The 18,566-nt window shown below is 32.1% G+C and overlaps 1 protein-coding gene across 1 annotated transcript; it reads left to right on the top strand.

Moving 5' to 3' along the window:
• Nucleotides 1-9,314: 9,314 nt before the first annotated feature.
• LOC107432805 (type I inositol polyphosphate 5-phosphatase 8) lies at nt 9,315-15,759 on the top strand. Its single transcript, XM_060812525.1, has 11 exons — nt 9,315-9,580; nt 10,821-10,868; nt 10,988-11,072; nt 11,192-11,260; nt 11,652-11,736; nt 12,229-12,335; nt 12,600-13,099; nt 13,195-13,391; nt 13,492-13,600; nt 13,781-13,929; nt 14,643-15,759. Exons 2-11 carry the CDS (start codon nt 10,839-10,841, stop codon nt 14,941-14,943), a joined length of 1,632 nt encoding a protein of 543 aa, XP_060668508.1. The 5' UTR covers nt 9,315-9,580; nt 10,821-10,838; the 3' UTR covers nt 14,944-15,759.
• Nucleotides 15,760-18,566: the final 2,807 nt, after the last annotated feature.

The following is an 18,566-nucleotide window of genomic DNA, read 5'->3' as shown; positions in this document are numbered from 1 at the left end:
AGCAGGATTAAGACGAAGCATGTTAATCGAGGGCAATAAGCATGGAAGATTCCAAGGACATAAATATATAGATATTTGACCGGCCTAAACATCTATGAATTTGCTTTGAATAAAGTGTTAATACTAGTGGTAATGCGCTAGTCAAAAAGGGATTACAATTGGGAAATTAATGATTTACACGCAATTTTAATCCAAGTACGTGTCCATTTGAAAAAGGGATTTAAGCCTTTAAAAATAAAATTTATTCAAGATTTGTTCCGATTCCGTGACACTAAAAGCATAATAAATATTAATTAAAGACTGCTTTTCAAAGTTAAACGCACATTATAGTTATCATCATGACATCAAAAATCTAATACAGATGGAGCAACAAAGGGACTGCCCTTTTGTAAAGCTGCAAAATATATAGGATGAATAAATACACACACACACACATGAAGCAACAAAGGGACTGCCCTTTTGTAAAGCTGCAAAATATATAGGATGAATAAATACACACACACACACGCACACATATATATATATATATATATATATATGCATGCATATATGATACAAAGAAATGGATACACGTATATACATTTACTAGGAAAAAAAATTTATATATAACCATTATACAAATGATGTGAAATAACGGATTGTGGTATAACATACAATTTATAAAAGTATTTAATAACTACTTTGTAGATATATTTATTTAAATTTAATATACATTGTGTATAATTATAAGTTATTGAGTTTACGTGAAATATGATTAATAAAAATAGTAAAGGATAATGTTGGATATATGACTTTTATCTGCAAGTTTCTTTTTCAACCTACAAAGTCAACTTTATATCACTTTGACATAATAATTTTAGTGTTAGGATCTTTTCTATTAAATTTTGGATAATTTCAACTGTATAATCTAAAAATGTATTCATGAACTAAAATGAGCTTAATTAAATAATAAAATTCTATTTCTTTGAACCCTATTTGAATATAGTAAACTATTAATGCATTTTTTAAATTAATATAGGGATTCAAAAACTAATAATGAAAGTTATTAAAACTATAGAGTCGATCGTATGTAAACTTAATTCTACATACATATATATGTATATGTTTAAGAGAGAAAAAATAAAAATAAAAAGTTTGGACAAAAATGCAAAAACCTAATTTTGAGGTTTATAATTATATGGAAGACAAAATTCTTATAACCAATCCGTTGAAAACATATTCTTAAGTCTATTAATTGTAATTATTTTAATTTTTTTAATAGAATTTACTTATTAAACAAACAAATGAAACTCTTTTAAGTTTTTTTTTTTTTGTAATATAAACTGAATTACTTTCTAACCTAATTAATTAATTCACCGTTATTGACCCCCTCTTTTTTTTTTGGGGGGGGGGGGGGGGGGGGGGGGGGGGGGGGGCCCTTTTTGAATTGGTGAATAAGGAATATGTACGTTCTTAGCAGATGTCGATGAAATTCTAGGAAAAGACAAATGGAGTGCACAAACTTCCTTTGATCTGTTCCTCTCCATTGCTTACTAATCTGTTCTCTGTGGAAAGGGAACTGAAACTCACATAGTAACCAGTCGCTATTCAAAGGACAATTTCCAAGCGTGACGCACATATGCTTCCCTCAAGGTGTCCAAGGTCTAACACAAGATTTTTTTTTTTTTTTCCAAATAAAACAAAATATAAAACCCTATCTTAAAAGCATATACACAATATACACATAACCTAGTCAAGCTTATTTTGGGTTAGGTTTGCAGGCACGATTTGTAGAATCTTCCGAACCAGTGAATACAGGCCACACGGGCTTAGCCTGTGACTAGATCTTGACACTTTGTTTTCAAGCATTGGCTTCTCTATTCAAACTCCAAATCAAAATAATACTATATTCTTAAACTATTCTAAATGGGTTTTAATTTTAATCTTTGTTTTGTCTTTAGGGGCACTTGATTAGGGCACTTAACATTTGAAGTCGCTTCCATAAATGTATATGTCATTGGATTGAATTGGATTCGATTATTACCCGCAGTTTTTGTTTGCCTAATCTTTACCGATTTCTTCTCTAATTTGATGCGGACCCGCCATGTGTCCAAGATCTGTTGTAATGGAGTTAAAAAAATTTCTAATGAAAAATGAACACCATATTGGCTTGTGAACACGTGGGGATTAAATAGAGGATATATATTGAAATCATAACGTACTTTATTAGTCAAAAGGTACGAAAAGCAACATTAATTTATGTTAATGGTCCAATTAATTTAAAGAAAGTAAATTTGGATATTTTAAGCAAATTATTACAAAATATATTGAGTTGGCAAAGTGGTATCCACTCCACTTGGCAAGAAAGAACCCGGCCATTTGTGCGGTCAGGATTGGCAAGCCAACAAATGATATTATGGCTCGCTAGAAGGAATGACTGCCCAACCACTTTTGGTGTCTGGTTTAAGGACAGGCTTTAAAATCTTGTTATCTTAATCGTTTTATCATATTATCACCTTATTTTTCTCCTGCTTTTTCTCCTACTTTAACCTCATACTTTGTCACATTCATTTTTATTTTTTTTTTGGTTATAATATTTTGTCACATGCATAAGCGGCCGTGGTTGCGGTCAAGATGGCAATAGCCATTCTACTAAGTTTCCCGACGCAAGTTCGATGTTGATTGTAGGTGGAAGAAAATATATATATATACATACATATATATAAGAAGAAAACTTCTCCTTGTCATCTTAATACATTTGATCATATTAATACATTTGACTTTTGAAATTGGAAGGAAAAAAAAAATTGAAATATATATATATATATATATTATAGGAATAGTTTCATTCATATGACATACATTTGTAAATAATTATATTCAAGTACTTTTATTTATTATTTCCTCCCTTAATTTTCTCTTTTTTTAAAACAATTTTCTGATAACAATTGCTTTTCATCTATAAAGTGGTTCAAAAGTATAACATAATTAGTGTTTCTTCAAAAATCAACAATTAAGTAATTATACAAACAAGAATTAACAAAAAGTATTCATATGTTTTTAATCAAACACAATAGGAAGCAAGTTTATATATTTCAAAATCACACTAAATAACAATTTGTTTCAACGGGTTGTAGCTATGTAATGTTCATTCTAAACAAGATGAATTGTTTAACCTATTTAAATAGAATATTTATCATTATTATTTATATTATTCTATTAATTTTTGTATTATAATATATTAAAATATAAATTTATTTATTATTATTGTTAATTTGTATATATTATTTAATTTACTTGTAGGAAACTATATTAATTTTGAATTAACTAAATGGGTCATTTTCGAATCAGGTTTTGTGTTATAACCCAACTTGCTATCTCTCTAAAATTTATAGTACTACAATTTTTAAATTCCTAGGCCATTCAATAAGTAGACAAATTGATAGAATTCTTTTACATCAATTTTCACGTTTTTCATACTTTGGCACTACTACTTAGTTATTTTATAATTATCAGAAACAGATAGCTATAGATAGAAAAAAAAAAAATTTCTAATATTTATTAATTGATGGAGGATAAAAGTTTTTTTTTTAATTTTATTTTATCATTAAAATTATTTGACCTTAAAATCTCACATGCAAAAACAAAAAAAAACAAAAAAAAAAGTGCTGATATTGCTGCCAATATGTTATATATCCTGCAGAAACAGTTGAGAATAAAAGTTCAATAGTTACTTTCATATCTTTCATATAAATTTTCTACTTTTATTAAAATGATAGCAAAAAAGTTGGTGGAAATTTTTATTATATTTTTTTTGAATTTTTTTCTCTTTTTTTTTTGGGTAAAATTGATTTTTTTTTTCTCCTTTTAAGATATAGTTTATATCATTGTAATTTTTTGACGTTGCTTTAATTTTTAAAGGCTACATTCGTCATTTTATAACTTTTATTACCACGCTAAATATAGGAGTGTTAGTATTAATTTTTTCCAAAATAAAGGTACAGATCGACATTGTATTTATTTGTCCATATAAGAACAACCCAGTTGCTTCACAGTTTCCTAGCAATCATATCAAGTTCTAACCCAACGCTTTCATTGTAAAAAAAAAAATAATAATAATAATAATAAATAAATAAATGTGTTTAATTAACAAAAAAGGATTTGACATTTGAATATTATTCCTATATAATATAATTAAACTTTTAAATCAAACGAAGTATTGTCAATCTAATGTAAAATCTTGTTTTTGGTTGACTAGTCTTTTTTTTTTTTTTTTGGGTTAAACTATTTGTTTTTCTTGTTAGCATTTATTTCGTGTATATATAAATAATTGCATAGTTGCCAATGCATAACTGCATGTGCATAGAAATTAAATGTAATTTTCAGTATATTTTTTTGGGATTTGGGTGAGAAGTAATTAAGTTGCATTTATTACTCTATCTGCTTCAATAATAGACAGGTGGATAAAGAAGCTGTTGCATCCCTTCTTATAGCAGTACATATAGCTTTCTGTTGATATTAATGACTGGTTTAATTATTTTTTTTGTGTTACATCATCAACATATTTTAGTGAATGCACTTTTGTTTCATTTACTACATTTCCTCTCTTCTTCTTCTTCTTCTTCATTAATATCTCTTTATTGTTTCATTAAAAAAAAAAATTATTAACTCTTTATTGGCTGGGTTTAGAACTTTATGTGATGGAAAATATTGATGTATAACAATTTATCTTGGATGTGACCCTTCAATTCTAATGAACTTTATCAAATATGATTACAATTAAGAAATAGTCAAAATTGATGAACAAAGTAAGTAGAAATATAATAATCATTATTCTTCTCAATAAGTTATGTAAACAATCTTTCACAAGAGTAACAAAATTCTTCTTTGTCCCTCGAAAGATAGTGTAGTGGATTTCCACTATTTCCACAACTAAAATTCTCAATCCCTAATAATAATAATAATAACAGCAAGACAAAACAAAAGACAAATACTATTTTACGTAATAGCATTGAGTTTGAATCATCGTCTCCCCTCATCTCATAGTCAAAGAAACTTTCAATATAAGTATTTAGGAGAAAACTATCAATACTTAAGCACATAAGTCCGGGATCATATATACATATTTATTAGTCGGGAATACCATGTATCCGGCAAGTAGAATATTTTTTGCCAACATCCAACTGTTAAAATTATAGAAGTTTATTTACATTAAGGGTATCAAAATTGGACATTAAATAATTGAGCCTTGCATGTAAGTGGTTAATCCAAGACAGACTTATTCCTTAAAACACTACTTAAAAGGTGAAAATTGGTTTTTTGGGTGGAGCCGGGTTGCTATGCCAGTTTAGTTGATGGAGATAATTCACATAAAAATGATGGAGACGAAAAAAAAAAAAAAAAGAGGAAAAAGTAAAAGTAGTGTTTGATTAAATTTAGTACGACACCAGAAAATTGAAAGTCTGTGTTTGGGACATCTGGGTAGTGCAGAACGACTGTTATTAAGTGAAGTTTGACATTTGACATGGACAAATAGATAATAAAGCCCTTCAAATCAAACGGCCAAAAAGATTTTTATTTATTTATTTACCCATAAAAAAATAAAAAATAAAAGATGTGTATTTATTTATATACAAGAATCCCCGGCTTCAAATAAGTCCCATCCAATTTCAATAATTGGGTTTAATTTTGAATCTCACCCCACTGTCTCTGCCTGTCGTCGTTTTTTGATAGGTAAAATCTCAACCGTCTATTTCTTGCGGCTTCTTCAGAGACGAAGATTTGCAAGCGCCGCCAAGATCATCACCATTAAATGTCTGTTTGTAGATTTGCTTAGATCTTTATATGATTTGAAATGGTAATTATACCGAACGTAATTTTGGGTTTTAATTATAAAATTTATTTTCGTTATTTTTAATAAAATATAGAATTTCTTTTTACCATGACAGTAATTGTTTAAAACCAAGAAGGCAGTGGTAGGAGTGGTAAATAATAAGATTATACGTTAGTGGTTGAAATTTTTATACTTTAAATATGTAAAGTAAAATTTAATAAAAATTTAATTAATAATTATTATATTTTTTATTATATTATTTGGTAAATATTTTATCAATTTTAACATTATTGCTCAAAAAATATATAGTTTATGACTTGTGGTAATCATTATATTCACTTTTTTTTAATATGAAAATTATTTTTAAAAAATCAAATTTAAATGAATTAATTCATAATTTTTATGTCAGTTTTTATATATATATATATATATATATATATATATAATGTCAGCTGTGGTTTGATTAAAAACTAATAGTGACAAACAGGAATATTTTTGACACCATAGCATAAGTTTAAGAGGACGAAGGTGAATATTTAGTTTTACCACCAAAAAAATAAAAATAAAAATAAAAAATAGGAAAAACACAATGATAATGCATTCTACTTAAATCTTAAAAATGTATTCAGGTTTTGATTAAAAAAATTATGCTACTGACTACAAAATCTGTGTATTTTTTTTATTTGATAAAAAATGAACTTCTATTTAATATGAAATTTGAAATTTTGATATAGATTGTTTAAACCATATTTTAAACTAATTTGAAAACTATGTACCAAATTTTTTGTTTTAATAGATAACCAACAAAATGAACTTTTGAATTTATCCCCAAAAAAAATCAAAATACACTTTTAATTTTACAGATTTGTATTCCAAAATTTCAGGAAAAGATATAAAAAAAAAAAATGGTTAGCCAAATTCAATATTTTTTAACTTTTTAGGGGGGTTATGGTTTTTTTGTAATGTTCAAAAAAAACTTTTTAGGGAAACTCGAGGGGTATATGAGTAATTTCGAAGGCCTATTAGGTGGGGGTCCAACGTGAGCTCCTGTTTGCCAGTCCGTAACGCTTTGGTAGATGAAAAAAGGTACAGAGACTCCTAACCGGTTTGACCATTACATTTTATTTTGTTTTTAAATATTTTTCCCTTTTTACCCTTTTATTTCTTAAATTTGAGTCAACATTCCTCTGCAGTTTGACAGGATATTTTCTCGTATACTATCATAAGAAACTGTATGAAAATAAAAAATTCACCCAAAAAAAAAAGTTTGAAATTCAAATTTTTAAATGGTTTTTGTGTTTCTGTGAAAAAGTTGTTGTAAATATTAAATTCAAAGCTTAAAATATAGTAAAATAAAAAATGACTTTCGATTTTAACATTCAGTACTATCCTTCTTTAATCTTTTACCAAAAAGAAAAGTACTCTATGCTTCTCATCTAAAAAGTATCATGGCTTTGTCAATCTTTGCCATTTAGGTTGTATTAATAAATGTATATTTATTAATAAAATATATGTTTTGTCTAAATAATAATAATAATAAAAATATTTTATATATAATATTTTATTTCAACTATGCCAATAGATTCACATGCATTAAAAAGAGAAACATACATATATCTATCTATATATATATTATATTTATTCTGAAATATGTGAGAATTCAATTCGGTATCATGAAGAAAAAGCGATTAGGCTCTCTTTAAAGTGATATCACAAATTAGGATATATAAAATGATAGCTACCTTAGTGTTATATTATCGGTAAATATATATATATATATATTTTTTTTTTTTTAAACAAAGCAAACAAAAAATATGTGATAAGATATTGGTAAAAAGTGAACATTGGGATAAAATGATGGTGTGTTGAAATAAATTAAATATGAGTAATATTAGAATTGTACGGTTTTTTAAAATCCTCAAATAAAAAATTCGAATTCATTATCATTTTCGATGAAAAAACTGCAGGATGCGGTTTGTAAAATTTAATAAAATATTTAATAGTTTTTTCATAAAAAAGGTACATTATAGTCTTTATATCTTTACATCTCACCTGAGTCATAATAGTTTTACAGATGCATATCATTTGACTTCTAACTACGAATATATTTTTCAGAGCTTGAAAATAAAGTTTATTAGTTATTTATGAGTTATAATTGTGTACAGTTGATTCTCCTAGTTTGTTAGTTAAATTTTCATACCAGGAAAACTATCTGAATGTGATGAATTCTTTTAAATATATGGCAAATCTTAGGGCTCCACTGCATAACAAAATTTAAAAACAAAAGCAACTTGCCTCAATAAAATAGCTTAAAATTATCATTTGACACATGAGTTAAAAGATAAAAATTGCTACATCTAAAGCAATATAAAATTTATAGAAATATCAATCAATATTATCTTATTTATCCATATTAATAATACATGTTGAAAATATAATAATAAGAAAGTTCTACATGCTATTCACCAAAAAAAAATAAAAAAATCTACATCTTCTCTATAAATAAAATAACAATAGAAATAATAAGGCTTTACAAACTTATTGCTAAATATTTTTATTACCAATAATGTTAAAGTTACCAAAATTTTCTTCTAAATTTATTTGATAATATTTATTTATTTATTGTATAATATTTTACTTATCTATATTTATAATATACGAATATATCAATAAAAAATATTATCATTTGCTAAATAAAGTCAGTATATATTTTATTATCTGGTGTAATTATATTACTTTCCAAATAAGATATTGATATTGGTTGACAAAAAAATACATACCATTTTAAACATTTTCACAATTCTGATATAATAGACTACTTAATCAAATTCCAACATTTTCACACCGTATATATATATTATTTTTCATTATAAATTGACGTATTGATTTAATTCAAATCTTTTATACATCAATTGATTCCATAAATAAGGGGGTAAAACAGAAAAAGCAACAAGTAATTTTGGATATAAAAAGCAAGACAAAGACGCAGAGAAGAAAAACCAAAACCTCCTCTGCATCACCATTTTTAGCTAATCCAACCGTTGTATTATGTGATTCAGTAGCTGGAGTGAAAATTGGCTTTTTTAGTTTTTACCCAAGTCCTTGCCTTGAAATAAATTCTTCTGCAACAAGGAAACGGTACGGTTCTGTCCAATTTAAGTTCCCAGTGGGGCTATAAGAACGTACGGAGAGTTAAAAGTGCTTTTCTACTTTCAGTTTTAGAATTTCAGAATTTAAAAAAATAAAAACAAAAAAATAGCACTTTTAATTGAAAACAAAAATACACAAAGCCCTTTTGTGTTATTGCTTTCGCAAATTACCATTTTACCCACCCAACAAAGTTTTCTGTTTGGAAAAAGTTGGACTTCCAAACCCATACACGCCCAATCTCTCTCTCTCTCTCTCTCTCTCTCTCTCTCTCTCTCTTCTTATGTTTTTGTTTTTTTAATTTTTGTTTTGTTTTTATTTTTTCAGTCTCTAAATACTATAAATTGAGAACCAACAGCTGCTTTTTGCTTTTACGAGGAACGCCTCCAAACTTACTCTCTGTTCTCTCCCCAATCTCTCTCTTTAATTCTTCTTCTTCTTCAGCCGACCAATAGAAGCAAAACAAAGCCCTCACATCAAACGCAGACTCTGTTCTCTCTCTTTTACCAGTACGAAAGGGATAGCTCACCTGTTAACTGGACGATGCACAAAGATTAAAAGGAAGGGTCTCTTCCATTTTTCACGCGCACACTGATCTCTCTCTCTCTCATTGAAATCCGTGTGAGTGTCTTCTATCTCTTCTATCTCTGTATTTCTTCACCAAGAAAAACCACTTATGCTTTCTGAATTAGAATTTTGATCTTTTTTAACTATTTATTTTTTCCTTTTTAAAATTTATTTTTTCCTCATTTATAATTTGTTTTCATCCAAATTGAGTGAGAATCATTTCTGATTAGCAATGTCGCTGACCCCATTACCACAAACCATTTCCATTCCATCTGTTTTTCTTCCCCTGTTTCTTTGTCCCACTTAAAAAGTTCTGTTTTTCTGATGGGTCAAATCAAATGGTTAATCTCCAAGATCTTAGAAGTTGGTATTCGAAATTCTCCGAAGTCTCTTTGAGACCATGTACGATTCTGGGTTGGGTTTGGTTCTTTTGATTGGCTTTCCGTTGTTTTTTCTTGATGATTTTTCATGTTGGAGTTTTTGCATATAATACAGTACTAGTTCTTCCAAGGTAGTGTTTTTGACGTAAAAGGAACTGAAAAATGGGTACCTTTTCTTTGACATAGTCTAATTTAGATAGGATCTTTTTTTTTTTTTTTTTTTTTTGGGCCTAAAGATCTGGAAAAAAAAAAAGAAGAAAAAGTTGCCTAAATTTTTTTGGTGGCTTTGATTTTCTTGATCGTCTCCGCTCTTGTCTTTCCTCTCTGTAAAGGGGAAAATCGTTGCTTGTAAAGAAATATTCTCCGAGTTGAAAAAGAAAAAATAAAAGGAAAGGATGAACCTGGCCTATTCTCTCACAGCCTCTTTCAGATATAATATTCAAAAACACTTTCAATTTATTTCTTTATATTTTTTTTTCTTTTATTTTTGTTTTCCTTAATTTTTATTTTATTTTTTATTTTTCCTAAGAAGCTGTCTCCATTTTCCCTGCAACTAGTTCTTTTATATTGCCGTTGAATACTCCATTTTTAGACTAATTTAAGGTCTAAACAAATAGTATTTATCTGTCTCCCCCAAAAATATCTATAAAAAAAAAAAAAAGAGAGATTGAATTTTGTTTCAACCCCCATCTTCTATTTGATTAAACAGAAAAAAAACCCATTTTGTTTTTTTCCTCTAGACTTTCAGTTAAAAAAAGAAAAATCTCCTTTTCAGTTACAGATTTGGATAATCTCAAAGCCTTAACTATTAATTTTTTTCTTTTTCTTCATCTCCAATCAGAGTCAGTTAATTGATTGACGATTTTGATTGAAAAAAGAAATTCTAATTGTTTTGGTGGCTCAAATTTTTTCAGTGATCGGACGGTGGAGCAATGCGAACTGAACGGGGAAAAATCTCAAAGGTACGCAGCTTTTTTTTTTTTTTTTTTTCAATCTTTTTTACCCAATAAATTTAATTTTCTCTTTCGTCGCTGTTATGATCCGAACCCGAAACCGAAACTTTTTGGTTTTCTGATCGCAGTCTTCGTGGCCGAAAATAGTTGTGAGAAAATGGCTGAATATACAAAGCGGAGGGGACGAGTTCCATTCCGATTACTCTCTAAAAGGTATCGTTTCGTTTCGGGTTTTAAAAAATCGGCGATATTTTAATAATCGGATTTTTATTTTTCTCGTTTTATTGGGTATCGGGAATTATTGAAGAAAGAAGGTTTTTGGCTTTTCGCAGATAAAATCGAGAGAAGGAAGAGTTGCTCAGACCAAGACCGATACGTCGTCGTACCGGAAGATTTTGCAGGTATTTTATACATATGCATTTTTATTTTTCACCATGTAGCGCCACTGTAGTATTTGTCGTACTCTCGCTCGTGATCTGGCTTATCCGAGCCGTCGGATCGGCCTCCTTTTGATTAATTACGATTAGACATCCAACAAAGAAAGTAAATGACCTTGGGGTTCATTAACCGTGGGGTTTCTATTGAACTAGTATGGGTCCCACTTGTGCTTTTGTTGAACCAGATGTGGCTGTTGCTTCTGGCTGCCACGTGGACGGTAGACAATATAGGTTTCACGTAGTTTGCAGTAGTATAGGCCCCATACTATGCGCTCTTTTGTTTTGTTTTTTATTTTTTGGAATTTTTGTGGATTTTCAGTTTTTGGTGTCTGACTCAGTGTTTTAATTTGACAAGAGGGGTGGTTGATGGCAGCAGCCAAAGAGAGACCAAGTTTTGGGATAGAACCACAACCAGTTGTGAACGATAATCTAAATCTCAGGTAGACCATTTTTTTCAACCTTTCGATGCAATGACTTTTTTTTTTTTAATTTTTTTAATATTTAGTGGACCATTTTGACTTTAATCATTGAAATAAAGTTAGAATATCTTAACTTAAAAAGTCTATTGATTGGATATTACCTGTAGACGGTTTTTCTTTTCTTTTCTTTTCTTTTTTTTTACCCTCAATTTTGTTGTGCAAAACTGTGCTACCAACTTCATTTGCTGCACAAAGATTGAGCTCCTGGCATCTTTGTCTCTATCCATTTATTTATTTTATCTATATATTTTGCATCAAAACAAAGATACAAAACAAATAAGCACGGGATTTGCATTAACTTTCACAATTCATAGTTTTCACGTTGGAACAATTGTTCCCTAGTTTGGCTTTACCCCATGTTTATTGTTGTAGCTTAATTTTCGAGAATTTCTTAAAAATCATTTTGGTTGATTTTAGAGAATTGATGGTGATTTATTTATTTATGGATATTAGGATGTTTGTGGGGACATGGAATGTTGGAGGAAAGTCTCCCCACGATGGCTTGAACTTGAGGGAATGGCTTAGGTCCCCAGCTCCTGCCGACATTTATGTTCTTGGGTAAATTTCTCTTTCTATTTTTATCTATTATACCTAAATAGATTTCTTTAACTACAATCTTCATGGTTGGTGTTTGCCTTTTTGTCCATGCTGTTTTAATTAAGTTGGAGATCTAAAAATCAGCATTTTTTGTTACTAGCCGGGTCGATTTTGACTTTTCCTACTCCATCATTGATATATATATATATATATTTTTTTTTTGTGGTACGAATAGTCTTGTTAGGAGGCGAGGGCATTTTGGTAATTTCATAACTGACTGCTTTGCTTCCAGGAAATCGTCCCTCTTAATGCGGGCAATGTATTGGGGGCGGAAGACAACGGACCGGCTGCCAAGTGGCTGGCTCTGATTCGTGAAGCATTGAACAAGAACGACCCTGGAGCTGCTCAGTATTGCAACACTGCCACTAACGTAGAATTTGCACCACCACCACAGTTTACTACTGAGCAGCAAGCCAGCGTCAAGCCCAGAGTCAGCTTCTCCGATTTGCTCTCCTTAGAAGACGAGCTCGGCAGCGAGGATTTCCAAAGATACATGAGCATGTACCCCACTATGTGCTCGAGCGAAGAGGGCTCTCCAAGCTCACCATCGATGTGCGGCAAGCAAGGAACCAGCCTAATGCAGCGAAGAAAGTATTGCCTTGCAGCGAGCAAACAGATGGTGGGCATCTTCTTGTGCGTTTGGGTTCGAGCCGACCTTTGCAAACAAATTAGCAACATGAAGGTCTCTTGTGTTGGTAGAGGCATTATGGGGTACCTTGGAAATAAGGTAAAGATAAAAGTTCCTAGTGATTCATCAAAATACTGTATTTTCCGAGTTGTAAAAATGGCTGAAACGGTTGATTTTTTGGGTGCGTTATACAGGGTTCGATATCGATAAGCATGACCTTACACCAGACGACTTTTTGCTTCGTGTGTACACATTTGACTTCTGGTGAGAAAGAAGGTGATGAGGTTAGAAGAAATTCAGATGTTATGGAGATTTTGAAGAAAACGAAGTTTTCTCATTCGTGTAGAGATGCTGGACAACCGGTTCCTCCTGATAGCATATTGGAGCATGAGTAAGTTGATATGGGAAAATGATGAAGTTAATTGGGTTTTTACGATTCACAATAAAAACTTTTATATTAATTGATGATTTTTCATTTTTCCCTAATTCAGCAATGTTATTTGGCTTGGGGATTTGAATTATCGGCTTGCGGCGGGTTGTGTTGACACTCATGAATTACTAAAGAATCGTGATTGGCAAGCACTCTTGGAGAAGGATCAGGTGAGAGATCTGTAAAAACATGGAGTCTTTTTTGTTTTTGTTTTGGCTCGAAAACTGTAAAAACATGGAGTCTTTTTTGTTTTTGTTTTGGCTCGAAAACTTCTTAAGCTAGTTCAGTTAAATATATATATATTTTTCCTTGTATTAATCTTAACTTTGTATTTGTTTTATGTTTGGCAGCTAAGAATAGAGCAGCGAGCTGGAAGAGTTTTCAAAGGTTGGGATGAGGGTAGAATATATTTCGCTCCCACTTACAAATACCTTGCGAATTCGGATAACTATGTTGTCCAAACCTCAAAATCTAGAGAGAAACAAAGAACTCCTGCCTGGTAAATTTCCTAAACTTTGTTATATCATTTTCCTGTCTTTGATTTCCGTAATTATTGTACTTTGAATATGCATATCTGTTAGTTTGTATTGTCAAGGAGTTCATTGAAACCACGAATCACGAACATGATGCTGACTAGTTGTCATCCTTCTTGTCTTTATGTTCCATAAGGTTTTTAAGTTTGACATGATAACTTATTTGTTGGAAGATGTCTCAAATTATTTTTCTAGCACTTATTTGTTTTGTGTTTTTTTTTTTTTTTTAAAGCCAAATTGGTTTAACATATTGCTTTCTTCAGAGTGTAAAATAATACATGTGAAAACTATCATTTTTATAAATTATGTGGATTAGAGAGAGAGAGAGAGAGAGAGAGAGAGAGAGAGAGAGAGAGTGATTTAAATATTACGAAGTTTTTGCTTTTTAGCTTGATAGATGCCTTAATGATAAAATAGTAGAGTTGGCAAGTAAGAAATATTTCTCCATTATTTATCAAACTAAGAACACTCCACCATATTTGAACAAACCGACCATCATTAATTATATGCTTATTTTAAACCATTAATTATGCTAAAAATACAAATCTCATGCAAGTTGTCTCTTTGTTTAATTGTAGAGAAACCAAGTTGTATTTGATTATTTAGAGTTCGTCATCGTCGAGGAGAAGCTAATCGGGCTTTTTTTTTTTTTAATCATGTTTTCGGTAACAAAAATCAGGTGCGATCGGATCTTATGGAAAGGAGAAGGAATGAAACAGATGTGGTATTTAAGAGGGGAATCCAAATTCTCGGACCATAGACCTGTATATTCTCTTTTCTCAGTCCAGATAGATTTGGCTAACAAGAACAAGAACAAGTCCATGCCTGTTGCTTCCAACAAGACCAACACTAGGTCCTGTATTCTTAAAGGTTCAGCAAACACTGCCTTAGCAGCAACATGCGTGGCCAAGGTTCAAGCAGAGGAGCTTTTACTACTCACAAGGGCCCAAAGCTGCATAGACATCCAACGAAGGTTCTGAATGTGACAGTCACACACTACATTTTGAAAAAGTAACCCACCAATTGCAGATCGTTTTAGTAGCAGACTGCATGAAGCACACCAATGTCAGGCATTTTTTCCCACTTGACACCTCCTCGGTGTGCCCGGAATTTTTAAGGGTTTGGGAAGGCGTGCGTGGTGGGGCTATGGTGCTGTTGTTGATGCTGACTACGATGATGACAATGACAATGACAATGACAATGATGATGATGGTGACGACCAATTGAGGCCTGTAAAGATTTGTGTTGTTTTTCTATGAGAACATGGAGTAAAAACAAAATTCATAATGTTCATGTGGGTTTGGAGGCGTGTATAGAATGCTTGAAAGCTGAAATTGTAAATGTGGAGGAACATGATATGATTTGAGAAAGAGGCTAGTGGTTGGGCAGAGAAGTGAGTCAGAAGCCAAACAAAAAACTGGGAAAATCGAGAAGGAAGTGGCTGCATTTTTGGGCTTTTTTCTAGTCATGCGTGTTAATATTTTTTTTTTTGGTTGGTGGTGGAAGCTGATTAGAAAAAGCTTTTGATTGAAGTCGTCTTTTTTTTTTTTTTTTTTTTTCTTTTTTTTTGATTCTGGTTGAACTGTAAGTAGTACAGCTTTTGCAGAGGAAGTCGGATTTCTCTTTTTTTTTTTTTTTTTTCTTTTGGGATAATTGCAGGAAAGAGGAAGAGAGAGAGAGATAGATTAAAATAGAAGTGTAATTTAGATGGTGGATTGGAGATCTGTTGAAGGAAACTAGCATACGAGGTCGTAATGATCTTATTTGCCAATTTTGTTAACCGCTTTATTCATGAAATTCATTCAAATTTCAAAAGTTTTCTTTTGCTTTTTATTTTCAAGATATACACTTTACTGTGATGGTCATTTTCATATAATGCTTTTCCATGCTATGAAAATATATGGATCCTTTTCTCAAAAAATAATTATATATATGGAGCCAAGAAATATTTTTAAGGGAACCAATATGAAATAATTAACGCAATCCTTTTTAATCAAATAAATGGTATATTTTACAAAATAAATCCAAAAAAATTCAACACTTGTAATTAAAAACTTTAGTAGTTTATTGTTCGATTGACCGAATGAGAAATTATATTTAGTTTTAAATTCCTACTATTTATTTTCAAAATTTTTCATATCCAGATAAGGGGATAACATGTTATTTATTAAATTCCAGTGTCAACGGTGTTTAGAGAGGTGAATGGGGTTTTGGATAGGTGTGGCAATTGGTTGTAAGAGTTGGCAATGGGTAGTGCATTGCCATGCACAGGCACGTTACCCTAGGCACATCACAAGTGTTGTTGCAAGCCAAGGCATGCATGGGCTCACCACCAGCACTGCACCTAGCATTAGCACATAGGCATGCGGGTGGGGAGTGCAGGGCACACGAGCAAGCAATTATCAAGGGCAATCTTGGGGATGTGCAAGTGGGGCGCACAGGGTGTGTGCATGTTGACTGTTGGCTAGGCGTGAGTGGGCAGCCTTTGTGTCAAAGTCCCATATTTTATGTAATGAAAATGGACCGTGTGTAATAGCCCAGACTACCCGCATGAACTATTGTCCTCTTTGGATCTAGAGAATTCTCTTACAACCTAACCATCAAGGTTTTAAAAGGTCTCTTAAAGGAAAAGTATCCACACCCACTTATAAGGAGTGTTTCGTTTCCCTTTCTAACCGATGTGAGACTTCACAATCTTCCCCTCTTGGGGCCCAGCGTCCTCGCTAGCATATCGATCCAGGTACCAGTTCTTATATCATCTGTAACAGCCCATACCACCCGCATGAAATATTGTCCTCTTTGGGCCTGGAGAATCCTCTTACAACCCAGCCCTCAAGGTTTTAAAAAGTCTCTCAAGGGAAAGGAATCCACAACCATTTATAAGGAATGTTTCGTTCCCCTTTCCAACCGATGTGGGACTTTACACTGTGTGGCACCAAGACTTTCCAGTCAAGTCCAGCCTTTCAACTATCCGAGATTTATACATCGATCCATCTGACACAGACTGTAAGCCCCTGAGGTTCATCGAGGAGAACTACTCTCGCGAGTCTCACATGTAGGCGACTATGATTGCTTCCTAGCATCAACGTTATTAGCCAAGACGCTCACCCCATCTATAGGTCCTCATAATCATCAAGGCTCAAGCTGTTTAACAAGCTCGCATGATAGCATTACGCCACTTGGTAGCTTGAAGCTTGACCTTATGCTAAGATCTAGCTAGCAACCCGGCCCTCCATTCGGGCTTGGTTTAAACACATCCTGAATAGTATACATCCTTGAGACATATATGCTAGCATCGTACCAACATACTACCCAAGGAAGCAACACAAGATCCAAAGGCCACATATGAATGTCACATGATGGCATGATGGCATCTTGTTCGTGCCCACTAGCTTTTGACCCCTTGAGCGAGGCAGAAACTAAGGCCTTGCTTTATGGCACATTTGCCATAACTTTATAACAAAGGCCCATGAGTATCTTTTGCACTACCCATAGGAAAGGGCATAGCGAATGCTACACTGAACCTCTAGCACAGGAGTGACATGCAATACCAACTTACACTACCCACCGGTACTGTCCTTGGTGTCCCTTAAAGACATAGGTACCTATGCTCGCCCTATGGCTTACGATCGCCCATGGAAGGCGCGCTTAGCTCAAGCTCAAAGCCGAAGCCAAGGGTGGTGGAGAGCCAGACACCAACACCCTCCTAAAGATCTTATTTAGCCATTTCCTTCTTAGCAGTTGGAAATATCATTTTGCGCAAGGAATCATAATGGGTTTTTCTTGAGAAAACCATCATATCTTGGCCCGCCATTTGACATGCACCATCCTAATAACATTATTAAGAGACTTCCATGGTCTAGGATCTCAAATCTCAACCTTCAAATATCTACGAAAATGCCACTAGGCCATTCCAAAGGTGCGGACAGTCACACCTTGTGTGCTAGCTTACCATGCCCTCTGCTAGCTTGCTGTTGCTTATAGCAGCTCATGCGCGGATTCACTTCTCACTCCATGCAAAGTGTGCTTTGACCTCAAATGCTAGAAAATGATAAAATTATCCCCCTTTAACAAATATCTTTTTTGGGACTCGCAATTGGGAGAAGAACAAGAGTAAGAAATCCATGTTAGAGAAAGAAAGCTTGTTCTTCATGGTTTCTCTTAGAAAGCCATTGTTGAGACTATTCAAGCTTATATTCCTTCTTGATTAATGAAACTTCTCTCCCTTGCTTGCCCATGGATGTAGATCAAACATCAGCGATCAAACCATGTAATTTCTTGATGTGTTTGTTTTTTACTTCTTTCTTTATTTTGCATTTATCTTTACCTTTCATTATAGAAAAAGTATAAAAGAAATGAAAACTCACATCTTATTAGCTTAAGTTTTTGGGAGAAATGGTAATTTAATTTGATATTGGAACTAGAGATCTAAAAGGTTTTAAGTTCAAAACTCAACAAGCCACCTGAAAAAGTAAGGATCCAAAAAGATATCCAAAAGAGGTGGCCTACATATGAGGGGGAGTGTTAAAGAAAAGTTCACCCTCTTATCAGCTTAAGTTTTTGAGAAAAGTGGTAATTCAATTCTTTCTTTCTCTTGATTGTA

This window comes from Ziziphus jujuba, chromosome 11, assembly GCF_031755915.1.
Source record: "Ziziphus jujuba cultivar Dongzao chromosome 11, ASM3175591v1".
NCBI lineage: Eukaryota > Viridiplantae > Streptophyta > Magnoliopsida > Rosales > Rhamnaceae > Ziziphus > Ziziphus jujuba.
This window is presented reverse-complemented; position numbering and strand designations above follow the sequence as displayed.